Genomic DNA, 24,565 nt, shown 5'->3' on the forward strand with positions numbered 1-24,565 from the left:
CCCAACCCTCGAACTCAGCACCGCCTTCCTAACCTGCTATCTTCTTCCTGACCTCTCCACCCCCACCTCCACTCCGGCCTTTCACCCTCACCTTAACCTCCTTCCACCTATCGCATTTCCAATGTCCCTCCCCCAAGTCCCTCCTCCCTACCTTTTATCTTAGCCTGCTTGGCATAGTTTCCTCATTCCTGAAGAAGGGCTCATGCCCGAAACATCGATTCTCCTGCTCCTTGGACGCTGCCTGACCTGCTGCGCTTTTCCAGCAGCACATTTCAGCTCTGATCTCAAGCATCTGCAGTCCTCACTTTCTCCCAGTCCCAGTTTATGTTTGGCAAGTTAAAATCCCCTACCATAACCACCCTATTATTCTTACAGATAACTGAGATCTCCTTCCACATTTGTTTCTCAATTTCCCACTGACTGTTCAGGGGTGGGGGGTGGGAGTCTATAATACAATCCCAATCAGGAGACCATCCCTTTTCTATTTCTCATCCCATGAATCAAGAATATTTTCTGTTCTCTGAAACCATTATCACTTCCTTTTGGATTTTGTTTTGTGATGCTTGATGTTTCCACTGACCTTCTCTTCTGTCCTAATAGCTGTTCAGTTTATTCTGAATCACCTTATGCTATGCTATAAAAGCTATCACTTTTTTGCCACTCTCTTCAGTTTTGACAATTTTCTAGAAATGAGGTAGCTTTTTTTTGGACTTCCATGGTAATACGCCAGTAGTGCAAGAGCTGAGGCTGGTTAGAATGCCTGCTGCAGTTCACTGGGACATCAGCCCAGCTCTCCACGTTGTTCTTGTCTCTAACTTTTCCCCTGAATCCTCTATGCCCATTCCGTGTTCATTTCAAAGAATGAGCCCCTTGAAATTGACTTAAAAATTGCAAACTTCTAACATTCATACTGAATGGCAGTGTGTTTGATTGATGTTCAAACCAATTTAATTCTCATTGAACATCATTTAATCCCCTTAAATGATTGTGCTGTTGTAAAATCAACAACCATCAATCCAGAAACCATATCAAAGGCAGATAATCCTTTAATTACCTCTTAAAAACTGGTAAACTGTTGACCAAAACTCAGGCTGAATTAAGTTGGTTTTAGCTTTTGAAACCCAGTCAAGCATTTATCATGATTTGAGCTATCATAACAAACTCTTGCCATTCCAGACAATGAAGACTATTTAAACAGAAATAAAAGATTTTATTTTCTTCAATCATACGGCCTGCAATTCAACAAAATGGAACAAGTGACTGGATTTTTTTTTCTCTTAAATTTTAGCAGCAGGGACTTTAAGTTAAAAAGTCTGTACACAAATCTCAGTCTTATTGAAAACAGGAGGTCTTCCAATCACTTTTATAATATAATTTTGAATGTGTTTTGACATGTTTTACAAGGGGTAAATGCTCCATTGGACTCAAAATATTAACTCTGTTCCTCACCATATGTTATTGCCAGACATGCCAAGTTTCCCCAGCACTTTCTCCTTCTATTTTGGATTTCCAGCGTCTACAGTATTTTGGTTTTAATTTTCCTTATATTCTCTGTGTACCTGCTTGTTCTTGTGTCATAGCTAAGGTCATTGGTGTTCAGTTTCCACAGAACAAAACAAATTATAGGATATGAGTATCTCCAATGTACTGATTAAAAATCTTTAAATCCCATGCAAGTAAAAAGGAATTTAACCTATTCAACAATTTGAAACTGGTCACCTTGGTTATGGGCTTACATTCAAAGTTGACAGTTTTTTATGGAGCTTTTTGACAGTTTTCGTGACTTTTCTATGGTTTGGCACATATGATGACCATGTAGCAAAATTTATCTTGGAGCTTTAAATACAAGGGGGAAAAAAATCCCCATTTACACATAGAAGCAATATTTCTGGATGCTAAAATGCTCGCAATGGCAGTAGAAAATCAGTACATTCTGTAGCCCAGCTGTTACCTATGAGCAGTGACAATTCTCAGCATCGCACATGTAACTTTAATAAGTTGTTTGGCTCACTGTCTGAACAAAGGTAGTGAAGACGTTTCTTTGAAATTACTGTGGTCATGGCTTCCTAATTCTAGTTTGCAAGCAAATCTGCAGCAGCCGCAAATATATTCAGTTGTCTGGATGGTGCCTTCACACCCATTACCCCATGGAGTCATATTATCTGTCATTAAGGAATTGTTACAATTCAACATAATCTTACCAGCATCAATCTCAAGCATTGCTGAATGAGGGGGAGGTGATATCTTATTGGCGAACTGGTAATCCAGGGACCTAGGAAATGCTTGAGACATCTTGGTTTGAATCCAACCAAGCCAGCTGATGGAATTTGAGTTCAGTTTTAAAAATCTTGAATTAAATATCTAATGTTGATCATAAATCATTGTTGGTTGCCATATGAACCCTTCTGGTTCAATGATGTCCTTTAAGAAAGGAAAACTGTTTTCCTTACCAGGTTTGGCTTACATGAGCAATGTGGGAGACTCTCAGTTGCCTTCTGAAATGCTCTAGCAAGCCTCTCTGTTGTATCAACCACTCCAGAAAATGATGAAGCCAGGTGGACGACCTGATACTAACCTAGGAACTGGAAGCAGTTTACCCTTCAGCTGTGATTATTCTGCAATGTCCTCCTTGCCAACATCTGGGGGCTAGTGCTAGAATTGGGACAGTTATCTCACAGACTAGTCATGCCACAGCTTAACATAATCATTCTCAGAATGTTGCCATAACTATACAGCCCAAGTCACCATGTTTGAGAATGTCACGTCCTTCTGAGAGCAAAAGTCCAGCAGAAGTGACAGTGGTATATCGTTGGAAGGAATTGCCATATTCTCTGGGAGTCCTCAGCATTGGCTCCAGGCGCCATGAGGTCTGATGTAGACAAGGAAACCGCCCGTTACTTACTATGTTACACCCCCAACCCCTAATGTCCTATGAAGCTGACTGACTGAGTTGGTCAAGTCCTAAAGAACATAGCTGCTAGATTGGGTCTGTGGCAGATGGTGAGGGAACCAACAAGAGGGAAGAAGCTAGTTAACCCATCGTTGCCCATCTGCCTGCAGCAGTGTATCCTTGAGGCACTGTGGGCTATCAGCAGCAGCAGAATCAGACTCCAGAACAATCTGCAAACTCGTGACTCTGCATATTTCCTCTCTATCATTGCCATCCAGTTAGGGGTCAACACTGGTTCTGTGAAAAGTGCAGGAGGTCAATCTGAAAAAAGCTACAAAAAAGGCTACTTGCATGCCAGCCAGAGTAGGCAGCAAGTGATAGACAGGGCTAACTGATTCCACAAACAACACATCCGATTTAAGCTGATGTAGACCTGCCACATCCAGTTTTGAGTGGTGGAGGACAATGAAATAACTTACTTGAGGATGAGGCTTCATAAATATCCCCATCCTCAATGATAGTGTAGCCCAGCACATCAGTGCAAAAGAGAAAGCTGAAGCACTCACAACAATCCTCGGCCAGAAGTGCTGAGTGCGTGATCCACTTTGGTCTCCTCCAAATGTCAGTTTTCAGCCAATTGAAATCACTCCATTTGATATCAAGAAACTGCTGGAGACACTTCATACTCTAAAAGCAATGAGCCTTGACAACTAATACTGGCACTCGTACTGAAGACTTATGCTCCAGAAATTGCAATGCCCCTTTACAAGCTATAATGCTGGCATCTACCTGACAAAGTAAAAAATTACCAGAATGTCCTGTACACAAAAAGCAGGACATAGCTAACCCAACCAATTATCACCCCGTTAGTCTACTCTTCATCATCTGTAAAATAATGGAAGGTGTCATCAACAGTTCGATCAAGCAGCACTTGTTTATCAATAAACTTGCTCATTGGTGCTGAGTTTGGATTCTGGCAGGGCCTGACCTCATTCCAACCTCCATTCAAATATGGACAAAGGAGGTGAATTGAGAGTGACTACTCTTGACATCAAGGCTGTATTTGACAGAGTGGCATTTAGGAGCCCTAGCAAAACTCAAATTAATGGGAATTGGGGAGAAAAACACTTTTTTGGTTGAATGTATACCTGACACAATAAAAGGTGGCTGTGGTTGTTGGACAACAGCCACCTCAGATCCAGGACATCTCAACAGAAGTTCCTCAGGATAGAGTCTGAGCACCAAACATCTTCAGTTGCTTCGCCAATGATCATCTGTCCATCAGAATGTCAGAAGTGGGGTTGTGCAATCATCAGTGAACAATGTTCAACACCATTCAAGACTCAGAAGTTGAAGCAGCTCACATCCAAGTGTGGCAAGATGTGAACAATATCTAGCTTTGCCTGGTGAAACGTTACTTGCCACTTGTCAGTACAATGACCATCTCCAACAAGAGAGTATCTAAACATCACCCCTTGACATTCAATGTCATTGTCATCACTGAAACGTCCACTATCAAAGTCCTGTTTCTGGTCTCTGGTAATCCACAGAACTGGCCTAGCCATACTCTGGCTACAAGAACAGCTCAGAAGCTGTGAATTCTGTAGTGAGTAAGTAACCTCCTGACTTCCCAAAGCCTGTCCATCATTTCCAAGACACAGCATTGTGAGTCTACTGGCACCAAATACACTGCTATTTACGCCAGGCAACTTGTGATGAGCAATAAAATTTGTCCAATAAAGTTTGGTCCAGTGAAGCCTACATGCCATGAGTTAATTTTTAAAATACATGACTGGCCCTTGGTGTTATTAGATGGCATTGACTGCTTCCTCTAGTGTGTTGGGAGAGGTTATTTTAAAACAAAGAAAAGCGGGATGTCGAAAGCTAAACTAAATATCAGTATATATAATTGGCCTGCTCTCCAATTACTCAATGGGGAAATTTGCCTGTCACAGTAATTTCACAGGAAGTGTTGAAGAAACCCAGGTTATCAGCATGAACAGGGTTCCCACTGTATTTCTGGTGTCAGTATAGTGGCAAACCAGGAAGTGGCTCGGAGGAAATTCCAGACCTTAAGTTTCATTTTACCCAAGATCCATTATAGTTAGAAAAATGAATTTCACTTTTTATTTGGCTTGCTGCATTGTATCTAGATGTTTGTGGACCAATGTGTTTTTATTGGCAATTACCAAAGACAGCTATGGGCTGGTGGATATCCAAGGCTTCTGGCAAGGTGTTGACATTCCAATGAATTTTACTGTAGCTGTGAAGCAAAAACTTTACATAGTTGATCTAATCAGTCAGTGGTTTCAGGAGCAATTCAATGCCTAATAAGGGGAAGCCATTCAACTCTTCAGTCAGATGTGAACTTCATGAACTTCATCGATTAACATATTTGTGAACATTTAGTGGCAGCCACATAAAATATTTGGTTATAACTCTAGCTGCAAAACCGAGTGAATAAAATCACTTCACCTTTTGACCTCTTACTCATGTTCTTCTTAAAATTCAGGTATCATCCTCCTTGCAATTTTGAAATGAAAGCCCTTCTCATCTTCACTTACTCAAATATGTTTTTTTGCCAAAACCTCAAAACTTTGAAATTTCTTAATTTTCCAAATAGTTTCTACACCCACAACTTTCCTCCATTCAACTTTGCCCTACTTCCTTTCTGATGTCAGTTTTTTTTCTCAATCGTAAGAAAAGCATACCCTAAGAACAAATGGATATTATAAAGCAGTTGTCTCAGCACTTGTTTAAATTGAAACATAGTAAAAAAGGAGCTGGAGTTGGCCATTCCTCATTATCTGAAAAATATGAAAGTAGATAGGTTGGATAGGATTTATCCTAGGATTCTCTGGGAAGCTAGGGAGGAGATTGCAGAGCCTTTGGCTTTGATCATTATGTCGTCATTGTCTACAGGAATAGTGTCAGAAGACTGGAGGATAGCAAATGTCCCCTCGTTCAACAAGGGGAGTAGAGACGATCCTGGTAATTATAGATTAGTGCGCCTTACTTTGGTAGTGGGTAAAGTATCTGAAAAGTTTGTAAGAGATACGATTTATAATCATCTAAGGAATAAGTTGATTAGGGATAGTCAACACGCCTTTGTGAAGGGTAAGTCATGCTTCACAAACCTTATTGAATTCATTGAGGTGGATGAGGGTAAAGCAGTTGGTGTGGTGTATATGGTTTTCAGTAAGGCATTTGATAAGGTTCACAGGAGGCTATTGTACAAAATATGGAGGGATTGAGGGTGATTTAGTGGTTTGGATCAGAAATTGGCTAGTTGAAAGAAGATAGAGGGTGATGGTTGATGGGAAAGGTTCATCCTGGAGTTCAGTCACTAGTGGTGTACCGCAAGGATCTTTTTTTGAGGCTGCTGCTGTTTGTAATGTTTATAAATGACCTAGATGAGGACATAGGAGGATGGGTTACTAAATTTTCAGATGATACTAAGGTCAGTGGAGTTGTGGATAGTGCTGAAGAATGTTGCAGGTTACAGAGAGACATAAGCTGCAGAGTTGGGTTGAGGGGTGGCAAATGGAGTTTAATGAGGAAAAGTGTGAGGTGATTCACTTTGGAAGGAGCAACAGGAATGCAGAGTACTGGGCTAATAGTAACATTTCTTGATAATGGAGATGAGCAGAGAGATTTTGGTGTCCATGTACATAGATCCCTGAAAGTTGCCACCAACGTTGATAGGGTTATTAAGAAGGCATAAGGTGTGTTAGCTTTTATTGGTGAAGGGATCGAGTTTCGGAACCATGAGGTCATACTGCAGCTGCACAAAACTCTGTTGCGGCTGCATTTCGAGTATTGCATACAGTTCTGGTCAGCGCATTATAGGAAGGATGTGGAAGCTTTGGAAAAGGTGCGGAGGAGATTTACAAGGATGTTGCCTGGTGTGAAGGGAAGGACCGATGAAGAAAGGCTGAGGGACCAGGCTGTTTTCATTAGAGAGAAGAAGGTTGAGAGGTGACTTAATTGAGACATATAAGATAATCAGGGGGTTAGAGTAGGATGGACAGTGAGAGCCTTTTTCCTCAGATGGTGATGGCTAACATGAGGGGAGAAAGCTTTAAATTGAGGGGTGATAGATATAGGACAGATTGTCAGAGGTGGTTTCTTTACTCAGAGAGTAGTAAGGGCATGGAATGTGCTGCCTGCAACAGTAGTAGACTTGCCAACTTTAAGGGCATTTAAATGGTCATTGGATAAACATATGGATGAAAATGGAATAGTGTAGGATAGATAGGCTTCAGATTGGTTCCACGGATTGGCACAACACGAGGGCTGAAGGGCCTGTACTATGCTGTAATGTTCTATGTTCTTTGGCTAATAGTACAATTTAATAGCTTTCTCCTGCTTTTCCCCCCATGGCACTGATTCCTTTGGCCCCCAAGTGCTACATCCAATTCCTACTTGAACTCATGCAATTTTTCTGGTCTTGACTACTTCCTGTGGTAGCAACTTCCAAAGGCTCACCACCCTCTGGGTGAAGAAATCTCTCCTCATCACAGTCCTAAATGGTTTACCCTTCTTCTTAGACTGTGACCCTTGGTTCTGGACTCCCCTGCTATCAGAAACATTCTTCCTGCAGATAACCTACCTAGTCCTGTAGACTTCTTTACGATTTTATGAGAACCCTCATTCTTCTGAGCTCCAGTGTATATAATCCTAACCAATTCAACCTTTCCTCTTAGTGTCAGTCCTGTCAGACTAGCAATGACTGTGGTAAACTTTCACTGCACTCCCTCCTTAGCCAGAATGCCTTCCTCAAGTAAGGAGACCGAAACAATACACAATATTCCAGGTGTAGTCTCACCGAGGCCCTGTAAAACTCTCTGGCAAGACATCCTTAGTCCTGTGCTCAAAAGCTCTCACTACGAAGGCGAACTTACATTTGCCTTTTGTACTGCCTGCTGGATTACGGATTAAAAATACGTTTTTGTCGGTTTTGTAAGTGTATCGTTCCTGAAAGCATTTTCATTATATACAATATAGATAAAGACACTTCAATAATATTAAACGAGTGATACCTTATGAAAAGTATCTTTAATGGATTTGCAGACTGCGACCTTGTTCTTGAAAAAGGAATGAGAGATGATCTAACGTTCCTTGAGTTTATTTGAAGATGATGTCCCTAGGGTCTTGGGTTTCTGTCATGGATCTGCATCTGCTTGAGCAGGTCCATTATCAAACTGCAAACCTTTAGACATGTGGACCAGGCTGTCTTATGAGGAAGTATGATCTGGAGTGCAGGATTCTCCATTGCTACTCTGCCTCATTATTAAGATGCGGTGAGTCAAAGCTTGATGTAGATTGATGGATGAGTTGTCCACATTCAACATGATTGGAAGTAAGTTCCTCCCAATCATTATTGTCAATGCTCTGTCCTTCGTGGAAAGCGTCAGTGTATTTTTGAATTGTGTTCTTTGTCCTCTTCCAGAACATTGGCAGTTTGAGAGTTGGGAAGATAGTTTTTGTCTATCTGGACACGATGCCCAGACAATAAAAGTTGATTTTCCAGGAGTTTTGCCTGAATACTGGCAGGTTTCAGGAACGACTGTAGATTTTGTCAATGGTCATCCCATTGGAGTCTGGAGCATTTTGTGAGGCACTGCTGATGAGATTCCTCTCACGGTCTGATCTGATATACATCCCAGATCTCATTGCAGTACAAGAGCATGGTAATATCAGTTGCTGTGGACACTAGAATTTTTGTTGAATTAAAGGTTTGGACTTAGAGGTCGTTGTTGTTAAGCATTCCCCGCCATCAGTGATGGCCTTTTGAGAGATATGGCTGCCAAGGTATGGAAAGTGTTGAGCATATTTCAGTGCCTCCCCTTTCACACTAATGGGAGGTGGAATATTTGGCGGACTAGATATAGGTTGATATGAGTTTTGTTTTGGCAACATTGAAAAACTGGCTTAGCTTCTCGTATTTAGAATTGGAGACATTGAAAGTGACTTACAAATCTAGTACAGCGTGCCATCAACACTGCAGTCACCTATAAACTAATAGACCATTCACATCGAGGATGGTTGGTTAAGTATTAATCTCAATTTAACACTGCCAGCAAAAGATAGTTGATACTTGGAGAGGTGAAAATACACTGTTTATTTGTTATCCCCTGTATAATTTAAAAGCTATCATGCAAGTTTGGATTTGGAAGGTATCAGTTTCAGATCCTCTCACTCAGACAGTTGTAACTACATAATCATAAAGCAGTTGCAAGAGGTTTCTTGGACATCCAGATCTTTGGAATACAATCCATTGAGCCTTATGATTTACTGAATCAATGCTTTGGTCAGTTCAATGAATACAATGATGAATTCCTGATGCTATTCTCAGACATATTTCTTGGCTTTATCTTGCAATACAAGTCATGTTGAAAGTTCTTCCGAAAGATCTAAAGGCACATTTCTCTGGGAAGATTATCTCAGCCACAGAAAATAAGAAACTCATGAATTTGTGTGTCAGGAATTTCCCTGCTGTGGACAAGAGGGAAGTATCTTAATAGTTCCCCATGAGTCAGTGCCCTTCATAAAGGTAGTTATAATTGCTTCATTCATGAAGTAGAGAGAGCAGGGCAATTTATTTTCCCCCACAAATCTGTCAGATAATTACATGGGATCTTTATGCTAGCAAAAGCCCATCAGCGTTGAAGACCATAGCCAAGATACCATTGGAGCTGCAGGTTTTGTTGTTTTTCATTTGTTAGTTAGTTTGTTACAGATCTCCTGCTGATGGTGGCTCAACCATGGATTTTACCTTGGGGCACTGAGGGACATCTGAACTTGAAGTTGTTTGGAATATTCTTTCCAGCATTGACATGGCATTATCATCATTAGAAGAGGAATGCATCTGAGACGCTGTGCAAAGGAGATTGTTGTCTGTTTGATTTTTGTAGATGGGCCTGGTGACCTCAAAATTCTTCATGTCTCGATGGTCAGCATATTGTTGGATCTTCTGGGCTTTCTGTTCTCACCGTGTTTTCTTTGTCTTCCACATTTGTCATTGGGCATGAGTTTTGAAATGACATTGCATTGCTCTGCAGCCAATTAAGGTTACTGATTTTACTTTAGGAAGTCTCCTATTTCAGCATTGCTTGCATTGAATTGGTACAGGTGATGTAATTGTCCGAATCCTAAGATCTGGGCATTGGCTTCTTGTTCACTGACTTTATTTGATCCTACTGTACTGGAATTGATTTGTGATGTCAGAAGATTTTGCAGATCAGTTGTAAGTCGCACTTGGAATTCTTCTCTTCAATTATTTTCAAACTGAGGCACTGATTTACTTTCTGTTGGACTTTTGAACTATATAATGTCTTGGTGATGAATGGTGTTCATCACTGGTTCAGTGATCTATTGGACATTTATCATTTCCCCACATGGTTCAAGTGATACAGACATCGTTTAGTTCCGTGATCCAAATGTGATGCAATCCATATTGCGCCAAATCTAGCATACCTAAAGATGTTGTTTTTAGTTTACCCTTCCTACAGAAGAGGGTGTCTGTTATAATGAGGCCATACTGACCACAATTCGTCAGCAGGAGAATGGATGTCATTTACGCTGGCTTTTTCAACCTCATCTTTTTCCATGGTTCTGCTCCAGACATTGGAGTCACGGGAAACCTTGGCATTAAAATCTAGGGAGTGGTTGAAACAAATAGTCTTGTTGTATTTAACAATACTTAGTTAAGCACTTGAGGGGAAAAGGAGAATGTTACAATGATGATAGCTATATTTAAATGAAAAAGATGGTGTAGGCTTGAATGGGGCACAAGTTCCAGCATTGAGTAGTTGGACCTATCCTGTGCTGTATATCCTAGATAATGCTGTAGAGAGAAACCTTTACTACTGGACGGTGAGCAAAATTGGACATTAAGTATCTTTAATCCTTTAGGATGAATAATATGTTAAGGCAAATGTATTTAACATAGCAGAGTAAGTATGTTTAATATTGAAGGGTGAGTTATAGTGAAGGAAATATCCGAGGAACAGTAAAATCGACGTTTCGGGCAAAAGCCCTTCATCAGGAATCGGGCTTTTGCCCGAAACATTAATTTTACTGCTCCTCGGATGCTGCCTGAACTGCTGTGCTTTTCCAGAACCACTGATCCAAAATCTGGTTTCTAGCATCTGCAATCATTGTTTTTACCGAGTCATAGTGAAGGGCAAGTGTTGTTATAAGAGATGTACAGCATGGGAAACAGATCCTTCGGTCTAACATGTTCATGCGGCCAGGTATCCTAACCTAATCTAGTCCCATTTGCCAGCACTTGGCCCATATCCCTCCAAACCCTTCCTATTGATATACCCATCCAGATACCTTTTAAATGCTGTAATTGTATTAGCCTTCCCCACTTTCTCTGGCAGCTCATTCCATACATGCACCACCCTTCGTATGAAAAGTGTTGCCCCTTAAGTCCCTTTTCTATCTTTCCCCTCTCACCCGAAACCTATGCCCTCTAGTTCTGGCCTCTCCCACCTCAGGGAAAAGACTTTGTCTATTGACCCTATCCATGCCCCTCATGATTTTATAAACCTCTATAAGGTCACCCCTCAGCCTCTGACGCTCCAGGGAAAACAGCCCCAGCCTGTTCAGCCTCTCCCTGTAGCTCAAATCCTCCAACCCTGGCAACATCCTTGTAAATCTTTTCTGAATCCTTTCAAGTTTCACAACATCCTTCTGATAGGAAGGAGACTAGAATTGCACACAATATTCCAACAGTGGCCTACCAATGTCCTGTCCAGCTGTAAGATGACCTCCCAACTCCTTATTAATAAATAAAACAAGAATTTTTGTTACTATTGAAGGACTATCTTTAATTTTCATTATTTTTTACTTTTAATTTCAGCCAAGTGGTAAAGGCCCACGCTTACCAGAGGTTTATTGTGTCATTAGTCGTCTGGGCTGCTTCACCCTCTTTTCAAAGGTATGGTGTTACACCTTGAATTACAAACTTTTGTTCACTTGTAACAAACTTGTTCAAAGACCATCAATGAGAGTTGAGGAGTTTCTGCTAATTGAGAATTAGGTAGTTCCCATTTAGAGATTTATGAAAAGTCTCATGCAAGATTTAATCTGAAACAATTAGTCAGTGTGCCTTAATATTTCCAATAACTGCCAATAATTAGACCTGATTGAGATCAACACTTTCAACACTTTCAACATTAACACAATGTACAAGGTTAAGAATGAGTTTTCCTGAAAATAATAATACCTTTTTGTTCAAAATGAAATTGATAGCTTGAATGCAAATTATGACAGAGAAGTACTATATCACTGTGTTAACTCTCTCTATAAGTCTTAGATAGAGGCGTACAACAAATGCTAGCCCTATCAGTGATGTCCACATCCCGTGACTTAAAAGGAAAACTCTCAGAAACCAACACCAGTGAAAAAGGCAACTTGGTAAAATCACTGTTCACTGAGAACTCAAGATCAAGCTCCAACTGCTAATGAGACAGGACAAGTGCTAAACAGTTGGACCATGTGCTTGCATCCCAAGGACTCTTCAGATATTTAATTGGATTTGCCTTTATCCCCCATCTGTAGTCGACACCCCTCTCAATCTGTTTGGAAGTTACCTATATTTGTGGTTGGCATTTCACTTTATTTTTGGGCTGTTGTCATTGCTTATACAACTCCACTGTCTTTCACTCAAGAAAACCTTGGAACTGGTTCTTCACTTTTGATCTGGTTAACTAAGTTTAATTAAGGTGTGATGTCTGTATGCTAAAAATGTAACAATATATTGGGGAAAAAAAAGTTATAAATGTACAAGAATGGGGATCAAAAAAGGAGTCATGACCCCTCCTCACCTGATTATAACAGTCTCCAAGCACAATAATGAATGTTGAACAAGATGGTGTGCCAGTGGACTAGTGGAAAGCTAGTGTGATTCTTATATTCAAGAAAAACAGATCATTGTTCAAGGGTATGAGTGGGTTGCTGGACATTTTAGAGAGCAGTTCAGGGTCAACCATGTTGTTGGGTCTGCAGTCACATGGAGGCCTGACCATGTATGAATGGCAGGTTTCCTTCCCGAAAAGGCATTAGTGAAACTTCGTTTTAAAACATAATCATAATGATTTGATGGTCATCATTACTGAGACTAATTCCAGATGTTATTTGAATTTAAATACCTGGAGCTTCTTATGGACTAGGCCAAACCACTCAACATATTTTTAAGCAGGCAGCCCCAAACCATAACTTTGCAATTTGTTTTGATAAGTGTACAGTGAAAATTACCCGGAGTAAGCTGGCTAGGGTGACTACTAGATCTTAAAACAGACAAAAAGATTATTCACAAAATTACACAATGAAACACAAATAACAAAATAAAGAACTCCTATAGAACTCAACCTATCCAACTAGACTTAATTATGCTGTTCTGAATGCACAAAACAGTCCCAATAAACAAACTCCCCTTAAAACCCAGTATACATGGAACACCGGTTGAAGGGTAGAAAAGAGAGAGAGTTTCCATACAGCTCCCCGTTGAACTTCCCAGTTCAAGACTGAACTAAAACTGCTCAGCTAGCTAAAGAGCTGACCACTCCCTTTTCTTTATACAGGTCAGTTCTAAAGCATGACCACTTTGGCCTGAAGTCCTATCTGTTCACATATAAACAAAATGCCTCTCAAATTCCTTTCATCCCTGTACCAAACCAGACTGTTCGGAGTCTGCGCCGGTTTAATATCCCCCTGAAAAAAATCAAGGACAGAGTCTCCTTGAGCCAAGGAACATCTTTTAGAAAAAAAGGGACTACCTTTGTGACAAGCTGGTGAGATTGGATTTGAGCTCATCCTCAGAAATTAGTCTGGATTACTAGTCAGTACAATTATTACTAGGCCACCACCCAGATTGAGTGAGAGAGAGAGAGAGAGTTGCTTCCAGTATCTCTTCCATTATCTGTCCATGTTGCTTTCTCTTCTTTTTGGTTAAAAATGCCATTCCTTTAGAGATACAAATTTCAATGCCTCATTCACTTTGTGGTTTTTGATTGAAATAGTAATTCTGAGGCAACTGGTTTGTGTATTTCCTGTGGGTTGCCTGAGCTTGTCAGGTGATCACAGCAGCCATTTTAGTTCATTATTGTGCCTATTCAGACTACTTTTAATTAATCCAAGTCTTATGTATTCAAGTTAAATGATGAAAGTTGACTATACATAGCCCATTTTCACTGTGATCATTAAAAAGATGTACATGGGCTCCTGTTCAAGCCACACCTTAATTTTAAAATTTTTATCCTTATCTTCAAATCTATTTATGGGGTTGCCTATCCTTACGTCTACAATAGTCTCTTCCAGCTGCACAATCCTTTGATATATATTCCATCCTCTCTGATCCAAATTTATGTCTTGGCTTTTGCTGCCCAGACTCTGGAATATCCTCTGTAAACTTTTCCACATCTCTTCCCTGCTTTAAGACATTCCTTAAAAACTATCTCATTAGCACTCTTTGTATCATCTGTTCTAATATTTCTTTGTGGTTAGGTGTCAAATTATGTTTTATAACACTGCAGAGAAGTCCCTTGAGACATTTTATTTTGTCAGTCCTATACAAAATTATAATTTAATGTTGTATTTCAGTTTTGATAATGTCTAGCTAATCCATTGAGTTTTACAACCAGTGATGCATTTCTGAAATACAGAGCAGAATTTTAACCTGTACAGAGCATGTGCATGTTCACAGAGGTTTCAAAAGCTAGTTAGAAACCCAACGTAACTGACCTCTCTTTAAGTGCTACAGGTTGCATGGTGTATAAGAATGCCCCTTCAGACAGGCAGGTGGATGAGTATCGTGAACAAACATGAAAATTGATTGAAGGTTTAATTCTGAACACTAGCTTTAAACTCCGGTATATAGATTTCAAGAGATGTTTGAAGTTTCTCCATGTAGGTGAGAACAAAATGGAGATAAGTAAGTCTGCAAGGCTTTAATTGTTGACCAATGAAAGCTGCTTCTGTGCCTAAATCTGTCTGAGGGTGTACTTTCATTGTTTTGGAGGTGATTTCCAACACTTCGGAAGTCATTTCTGCTACAATGGATGCTTTCCAAACTTTGGTTTGCATTTCCCAGTTGTCAACTTTCAAAGCAGCATGGGAGCAGGTTGTCCAGCTCAATCTTGTACATCTGATGAGGAATAGGAGCAGCAGGCAGCAACATTATGGGGAACACCATCAGGACAGCAGTTTTCTCATCCACTAGTTGCTCCACTGGACAGACAGGATGAACCTAAAGATCAAGAGATTGAAAACCCTGGTACAGGGTATGTAGTCAGAGGATCAGCTTTGTGGATATAATTGCATAATGGTAGCCCAGGAGGCCCAGACTTTGAGGCCAGGTTATTTCTGATATTTTCAACTTCCTGGACCAAGATCTGGTTTCAGCTGGACTAGGAGGGCACACTTTGGCAATGACTGCACTTATGAATTTATTCAGCTTTATCTCCTTTCAGACAACTACTGGTGCCATCTGCAGGATTTCTTAATTTGTTGCACAGAAGTGCACCCCAGTTCACTGGTACCATGTTTGCCACTATCACCGCTTGTGTCCACTTTGTGACTAATGAGACCAGTCAGAATGAGAGAGCCCTCGGATGCTTTTGTAATGGGTGCATTCAAACTGGTGCATTGATTCACCTGTGGCAATGAAGGCACCTCAGATCATTGCAGTATTTGTCAAAAGTGATTTCACTCCATCATTATTCAGCTGGTAAGTGACCACCTAAAGATTTTCATTTGTGTTTGCAAGATAAACTGGAAGCTGCTGTGATGTCATCATTCTGCCTTCCATTAGACTTTTATTCTTCCAGACAGAAGCAGCTGATATCTCCAAGGATCCAAAGAGTATTCTCTAAAGATGTGGTTGATGACGTGTAAAAATTCTTATGACTGCTGAGTAAGAAAGCTATGACCAGAGTCAATCTTCCCCAGTTTCACTACAGTTGTGGTAACTAACATGATTTCCGATTCTGATCCAGGATAGTTGTCTTCATTGATGGCCTCTGAGGTTCTACTTGCACCTGAAAAGATCTTGCTTGGTCTGCAGCTGTAAGGTTGTTCCTGTCTCCAAACCCTACTCCTGCTGTTTAAGATATATAGCACATTGTGTGACAATTAGCTACTTGTTTTGGTGACCCCAGTGATCTGTTCATCTGAGCTGGTGGAAAGTACATGAGAGTTGTATAATTCCACAGCTTCTTTCCATACACTTCTTAGTTATTCATTCATGGAATATGGGTGTCATTGGTTTGGCCAATATTAAAAATGTTAATGTAGAGGCAGAAGATTATGGAAAAGATTAGTTAGCAACATTATGCTCAGTTAGAAAATATTTTCTATCCATGTGGAGTGTGAATATTTAGCTTGGAAAATTTTGCCTGATTCTTCATGTAGAGTCCGAGGACAAGACTAATGTATTAGATAAGTGCTTTGCATCTGTCTTTGCAAAGGAAGCAGATACTATTTTAGTTGCACTGAACAGAGAAGTAAGTAATAGACAGGATTATAATAGATGGAGAGGGATGAAATGACGAGCATTATCTGAAGTCGGTAAATAACTTAGTCCAGATTGAATGCACCCTAGGTTGTTGAAAGGTAGAAATATTAGAGAGATAGGTCACAATCCTTCAGTCTTCATTGCTACAGTTGTGCCAGTGGACAGGAAAAAAAATGACTGTTGTACCACTATTCTGGAAGGGATAGGTTTAAACCAGGAATTTAGACTAACCATTATTAAGGACAAAATCAACTTTTCACTTAAAATGGTGGAGGCTAATGAAGGGTAGATTGCATTAACTTGTGAAAGGCAAATCACAGCTGACTAATTCAATTGAATTATTTGTTGCAATAGCAAAGAAGGTTGCATTGTGCTGCAGAAATTGTATAGACTTAGATGGCATACAACATGTACTGAACAGAGGCTTGTAGAGGAGTTGGTAGGCCATGGGAATAGTTGGTGGTATGAATGCAGAATTGGTTCATTCATAGGAAACAAAGAATGATGGTGGTTCAAAGTTTTAGATTTGGAGTAGTTTTCTTGGAGTGCTATTCCCCAAGCTTTGGTTTCGTAAACAATCTAGTACGGGCTGTCTAGAATAATAGTGAAAAACAAATTTGCAGATGATACAAAACTCAGTAGATATTGATGAAAATTGTTATAGACTTCAAGAAGAAGAAGTTGACAGAAAAATGGCATTGTAGTTTAATGTGGAGGAATGTTAAATTATGCATTTTGGGATGGCTAATATGAAAAGACAAATTGTAAACGGCACGATTTTTACAAGTGTAGATGAGTAGTGATTGTGCCAATAAATCTTTAAAGATAGTCAAGAAAGCATATGGGTTACCTGGGCTTTTAAATTTAATAAAAAGATAAAAGATCACGTGAATTATAAAATTTTGCCTATTTGGACCTCAACTGGAATAATTCTGGATATGCATCAGAAAAGATGTCAAACTCTGAGTGATAGTATAGAAAAAGTCCATAAGGGTGTTACGAGTAATGAGGAACTTTAGTTATGAGATGGAAAAATTTAGGAATATTCCTCTTGAAGCAGAGAAGCTTGAGAGAGGACCCAACAGCAAGTTTCAAGATAACAAGAGATGTTGGTAAATGTAGCTAAGGCAAAGATTTTCACTAGTGGGTCAATAAACAGAACACATTTGTTAAAAATCGTTGATAAAAGATCTGGAGGAGAATTTTTCTTTATTCCAGTCCACCTGTACCATCGTCCTCTCGTTAGGCTTCTTTCAGATAATTGTTGACACTTATTCCAGGTAGATATTTATCCAACACACTCCTTCCACTATAAAATCATTCTAGATTGAAGCTTTTCCTGTAATATTTGAAGCAATCATTCATTTTGATTTGCTGGAACAATTTTCCCAAACACAGAATGGCCTCATTTCACAATGTCAGTATTCTTCTAGCCAAAGTTTTTTTTTAAAGGACAGAGCCAACAAAACATTCCATTTACAGAATTGGCACATCTTCAAGATTTCCGATTGAAGTGTAGTTGCAGCTAGGAGGGAAAGCCATCTTTGCTGGAAAGGATGCAACGTGTGCAATGGCTGAACCTTTTATCTCAACGAAATATCCGATGTTGCATTCGGTCAAGAACTTTCAATGCAGTGTCCCCTGTGAGTGATGATGGCAAGAGGCCTTAATTATAATAGACTAAACACCAATATTATCATATTCATAGAAACAGGTATGAAAAGTAATTGAAAACATGACTTTAAAAAATCTTGTCTTGATTTGAAATAGGCACTGTAATTAGGCAGATGCACTGCATTTTACACTAGCAATGGTAGACTGAGAAATTTCTTCACATGATGAAAGTATAGATTGTGGATACTATGGCATGTGAACTGTTATGTTCAATAGCATAGCTTTTCATAATCAAACCAGAAATTGCTGGAAAAGCTCAGCAGTCTGGCAACATCTATGGAAAGAAAGCAGAGTTAATGTTTCGGGTTTAGCGACCCTTCCTCAGACCACTTGTCTCCCTGTAGCCAGTCCGTTACTTGATGGCCTGGTTGTAATGAAGGCAGTGTGGGTAATTTTCCAGTATAAAGATCACATTCAGAAAGTAAGGAGGCATGGGATACATGGAAATCTGGCTGTCTGGATACAGAATTGACTGGACCATAAAAGACAGAGGTCATAAATAGAACGTATTCAGCCTGGGGCTCGGTGACCAATGGTGTTCCACAGGAATCTTCTGGGATTTTGCTCTTTGTGATTTTTATAAGTGACTTGGATGAAGAAGTGGAAGGGTGAGTTAGTAAGTTTGCTGATGACACAAATGTTGTTGGAGTTGTGGATAGTGTGGAGGGCTGGTGTTGGTTGCAGTGGGACATTGACATGATGCAGAGCTGGGCTGAGCAATGGCAGATGGAGTTCAACCTGGGAGAGTGTGAAGTGATTCATTTTGGAAGTTTGAATTTTAATGCAGATTACAGCATTAAAGGAAGGATTCTTGGCAGTGTGGAGGAACAGGGGGATCTTGGGGTCCATGTCCTTAGATCCCTCAAAGTTGTCACCCAAATTGATAGAGTTGTTAAAAAGGCATATGGTCTGAAGGCTTTCATTATTGGGCGATTGAGTTTAAGAGTCACAAAGTTATGCTGCAGCTCTATAAAGCTCTGGTTAGACCACACTTGGAGCATTGTGTTCAGTTGTGGCCACCTCTTTATAGGAAGGATGTGGAAGCTTTAGTGAGGGTGCAGAGGAGACTTACCTGGCATGCTAATGAAGAAAGATTGAGGGAGCTAGGGCTTTTCTCATTGGAGCGAAGAAGGATGAGAGGAGACTTGATAGAGGCATAGAAAGAGTGGATAGCCAGGAACTTTTTCCCAGAGTGGAAATGGCTATCACAAGGAGGCATAAGTTTAAGGTGATTGGAGAAAGGTTTAGGGGAGATGCCAGAGGTAGGTTCTTTACACAGAGAGTAGTGGGTGCATATAATGCACTGCCAGCAGTGATATTAGATTCCGATATATTAGGGACGCTTAAGCGACTCTTGGATAGGCACACTGATGATAGTAAAATGAAAGTTATGATGGTTAGTTTGATCTTAGAGTAGGGTGAAAGGTCGGCACAACATCAAGGGCCAAAGGGCCTGTACTGCGCTGTATTTCCTATGTTCTATGTTCCATTATCTGTTTAAAATCGTTTGTATGATGCACACCTGAAAAGCACTTTGGTTCATGTTTTTATTTTGGTTGGACACATAGCTGAATATCAGTAATGTCAAAAACGGCGTTATGTTTCATTACCCTTCTATGTTAATAAATGTTAGTCAAAGATTGTGACTGGCACTTAAGGAAAAAGCTAATATGTACACCTTGGAAATGTCACTGTATCTGGTGATTTTATAAACAGTTTTGTGCCTTCTTTTCATACCCCATGATTAAGATCCTGAAGTGTCATTGTCTTAATATTGTGGTTCAGGATTAGCATCCTGAGCCAGAAGCTTTGGTTCAAGTCCTGCTCCAAGACTTAATGGTGATGGAAGTTATATTTATAATGTAGCCAAACAGCCTGACTGGTTGATTGTTGTCCTGTAATTTTTTGGCTATGGCTATGACAGATGGTAAAAATGGAGATGTCTCGTCAGCCGGACTAGAGGTGGAGCAGCACCCCTCATGCTACAGCTTCTGGTGGCCTGATTTGAATTATTCAGTTGCCATAGTTATTGTGATGAGAATTGAGTGGTTACGACTGGAATCCTAATTTATACGGAGAGAAATTCAAATCTTCACAACAATCAAAGATATGAATTCAGGTTTGATTATGTTGTGCCTAGCAAGGTTCCAATTATGGCAACTGAACCTTATAATTTCTGTCTACTAGTTAGCATAGAGGGAGAATTGGAATGTGCTTTATGGCTTGTCATAAGTCTGATTGATCTGTGCAGTATATTTCACCAGTCCTCAGAGACAACAATTTTTTGCCATAACCTCAGCCACTAATTTCACTGTAACGTGCCTATGATTCCACTCAACTATTGATTAACAGGATAATTGATTTATGGAATAAGTCAAATATGTTTTCATTACATTGGATTCTGGCATTTTTTTTAACCAGAATTTTGCAGATCAAATTCCCCAGTTCCATCTGTTTATAATCAGGGCCTCTGGTTTATGATGCCTGAACAAGTCAAATTCCATTTTTATTACAGGATTCCTTTTTGCCAGAGTTTTGAGGTTGCGTTTCATGACTGTCCATGTTTCTGAGAAGAGAGAAAATCAGTAGCATAGTTGATAAGTGAATTATCAACAGAATATTTTAGTTGGAAGCTCTAGCAGCTTCTGTCATGTGTGAACAGGGATAGCAAAGGATTATGCCCTGCCTGACACCCCCCACTTGGGTATTGCTGACTGTTAGGATTTCATGACCAGCTGTTATTTTAGAAGTACTGTAGGCATCAACAGGAACTTTATTCATTCATGAGGTGTGGGCATCAGTGGCTAGGGACCAGCGTTTATTGTCCATCCCTAATTGCCTGGAGAAAGTGGTAGCGAACTACCTTCTTAAACCTGGTAGTCCTTGTGCTGTTTGGAAAGTAGTAGCAAGATTTTTGACAGTATGACAATGAATGATGAATAGTTGCTACTCAGGATCGTACGTTGCTTGGAGTGAAAGTGTAGGTGGTGATTTCTGTGTATCTGGTTCCCTTGTCCGTCTAGCTGGTATACGTTGTGGGTTTTGAATCTGCTGCTGAAGGAGTCTGTGAGTGAGTTACTGCAATGTGTCTTGTAGATGGTCCACTTTTGCACTCTGCTTTCATACTCGCCTCTCACTTAATCTTCTCACTACTTAGCAGCATCAGGTCTGCATCAGATTACCTTAGCATTGTCAGAGGAGTGTGAGAAAAAGAGGGAGAGACCATTGGAAATAAAGGAAGGGGTAGTGATTTGCTAACGTAATTCAGTTCAATTCAGTAGGAATGGATATTGTTTCTACATGGTGGATAAAGAGTGGAGCTGGAAAAAAACACAGCAGGTCAAGCAGCATCAGAGGAAGAGGGGAATTGATGTTTCAGGTCGGAACCTTTCATCAGAACTGGGCAATGGGAAGGGGGCTATGAAATGAATTGGGGATGGGTTGGGGTTGGGAGAAAAGTTAATGGGATGTCAATAGGTGGATGCAAATAGGAGGTGGCTGTGATTGGTCAGTGGGAAGGGTAAATCGGATAGGTGGGAAGGAAGATGAACAGGTAGGGTCAGGTTAAGGGGGTGGAGTGGAGAGGGAGGGCTGGGCCTGGGATGAGATGGGTGAGGTAGTGCAGAGATTTGAAAAGTGGTGAGTTCTATGTTAAGGCAATTTTTTCTGCATCACTCAACTGAGAAGCTGTCTGTAGTACCTTGTACACTTTGGTAACATGATTAACATAACTTTCTTTTCTATGTGTATTTCTGAAGGTTAATGTGAGTACAAAGTGAGATCTGGCAAAGGGTACAGAATACCAGGCGAATGCAAAGGCACGATGATGATGTGCAATTGGACTAATTGATAGCAAAATAAATTCAGACGTGATAAAGGAAAATTACATGATCTAGAGATCTGGCCAATGCTTGCACCAGTAACATTGTCATGCCTTATTTAATTTGCCTCATCTATTTACAGTGCGCATGCTGCTGTACAGTGACTTTAAAAGCATAGGAACAAAGCACTGAAATTCAGACAAAGTCCCTTGTATTCAAAGAGTTAACTGGATTCAATCGATATTTCATAAGTTTACATATTTGATGTTACTCCACAAAGTTCTTCTAAATGATCATCTTTGCTGAAAATTGTTAACTTAAACACAGTGGGCTGGATTTAATGAGAGAGTGGACTACATGCACTGCCCCCTAAAGGAAAATCGACTAAGAGCTGACACAACACGAAGAAGCTGAAAATGTGTCGCTGGAAAAGCGCAGCAGGTCAGGCAGCATCCAAGGAACAGGAGAATCGATGTTTCGGGCATGAGCCCTTCTTCAGGAACACTAAGAAGCCTACGTCCCATAGTCAGGACATGCTGCCGGGATACTGATCCAAAAGAGAAACAACTCTCACTCACCTGCCTATGCTAATATATTATGGTGTGGGAAGAGTAATATTCTGGTCAGTTGGCTTGGAGACAGCTTAATTGACGGTATTATTCATTTACAAATGTTGAGCAGGCTGTCTATGCTTACCCACTATCCACATAATGGGGCAGTTTGTTCCACGTATTATATTATTTGCAAACTTTGAAATTTTCCTATACAAAATAATTTAAATCAAAAAGAGCACTTATCTGAATAATGACACCTGTGGAATACCTCTCTAGTTCACTCTAATCTTGTATACTCAAGGGTTTTAACTTTACTAACAAGCATGCAAAGTAGAAGTTTATCTGATGCCTCAGTTACATGGGATTCACTCCATCTGGTTTTGATGAGTTTTTACTTTGAGAATGAGGATCTTTTTAAGAAGCACCCCCCCCTGTCTATTTTGTTCCTGTCTTCATACATGACTGCCACATTAGCAGCATCACCTTCTCTGGTGAAGATAGATGTAAAGTGCTCATTTAGAACCTTAGCTGATGTCCCCTGTCTCCACAGAAAGTTCTCTGTTAGGTCCCGAATAAGCCCCACATTTTCTTGGACATGTTTTGCTCTTGTCTGTGCTTCGTCTATTTCCAAAGCTATTCCACACTTGATAGCATTATGGAACTTTCCCAAACATCTTCCTGTTGAACCAAGCTCCACTTCCCCCATTTTTTTCCCAAGAATTAAGTCAAACTTAACTCATTGGGCAAGAAATACACTGACCAAGAAAGTTCTTTATTTCACACATTTCTGGAATTCTTCAAATAAAAATATACAAGTGCTGGAGAAGTTCAGTGGGTCTGGCAGGTTCTCTATGGAGGTAGAAACAGTTAATTCAAATTCTATGTGACTTCTTCAGAACTCATGTGGACTTAAACATTAGCTCAGTTTCTATGTCCACAGAGCTGCTAAGTTTCTCCATCACTCTTTCTTTTTATTTCAGATCGCTGTCTGCAGTACCTTGATTTTATTCAAAATTTTTATTCCTTTCTCTTTACACTCTATTGTACCCTGTTAACCGCTCATTTAATTGTAATTGATGTTCCTTATTATGACTATTGTGTAGTTCTTACATTCTTATGTTTTTCTTCCTGCAGTTAGCCAGCAAATCTGCTCCTCTGTTTCCTTACCGTTATCCTGGTGTAGAGTGTTAGTCTAATTTTGGTTTTGTATCTTTGCAGTAGCTTCTTATCATATATGTACCTGGATATCCAAATCCCATTGCTGTTGGTAATTCTTAATCTGTCACCATTAAGAAAATATTCTGATTTATCTCTTAGATCCAAGATCTTGATCTCAAATTTCTTCATGTTGAACTTCATTTGCCACAGTTTTATGCATTACTTGATATGATAAGACAATGTCCTATCTCCCTCCCCCATTGGCTTGTGTCATCTCCTCTGAAGGAGAAATGTGAAATGACTTCGTTTTTAAAAAGCTGATGAACTTTTTTTGAAGAATTTGACACTTAATATGATCTAAGTTTTAATAATATTCAGAAACTAAGATATGAAGTATGGCTTAGACACCAGAGAAATATTCAGGAATTGGGAGCAGTCGAGAGAGGAGCTACAGGAATTCCGTAGTTTTAGGGGTCTGAGTAAAGAGCCAAAACTGGAAAAATGGAAGGTTTATTTTGGATGGTAAGGAGAGGCCTGGCAGTACTATTATGCTAATAAATCATTTATTTTTTAAAAAATCTTACATCCAGATAGTTACTTGAAACTAAGTTTTAAGAACAGCACATGGCAATACAAGTTCAAATTAGTAAAACGCAAATTTGAACTGATATCACTTAAGTTCTTCATATAAAGAGTGAACAAGTGGAATGGGAATTCTTGATAGCAGTCCAGGTAGTAATGGTGAAACTTGCAACTGTTTAAAAGATGATCGGAGAGTATAATGGACCGGGATTTCAATTCTCAGGTCCTTTCTTCGGCTAGGATGGACCAAATGACCCTTCCTCATTATGTGTGCCAAGTGACATGAAGACCTGAATTTTTGTTTCAGGTTGGGTGTGCAAAATTCCCACTCCTCAAACCCGACTCTAGAGAAACTTCCCCA

General features: G+C 39.9%; 1 protein-coding gene across 12 annotated transcripts in view; it reads left to right on the top strand.

The window, feature by feature from the left end:
• The window catches only part of dennd2b (DENN domain containing 2B), a 462,540-nt gene that overhangs the window by 376,419 nt on the left and 61,556 nt on the right, over nt 1-24,565 (top strand). For 11 of the 12 annotated variants that reach the window (XM_072592318.1, XM_072592325.1, XM_072592315.1 and 8 more), the window contains one exon: nt 11,763-11,840. The exons of the other annotated variant lie outside the window; for it this stretch is intronic. In XM_072592318.1, the coding sequence (XP_072448419.1) occupies nt 11,763-11,840 (78 nt within the window). The remainder of the gene's footprint in view (nt 1-11,762; nt 11,841-24,565) is intronic. 12 annotated transcript variants of the gene reach the window in all.

Source organism: Chiloscyllium punctatum, chromosome 22, assembly GCF_047496795.1.
Source record: "Chiloscyllium punctatum isolate Juve2018m chromosome 22, sChiPun1.3, whole genome shotgun sequence".
NCBI lineage: Eukaryota > Metazoa > Chordata > Chondrichthyes > Orectolobiformes > Hemiscylliidae > Chiloscyllium > Chiloscyllium punctatum.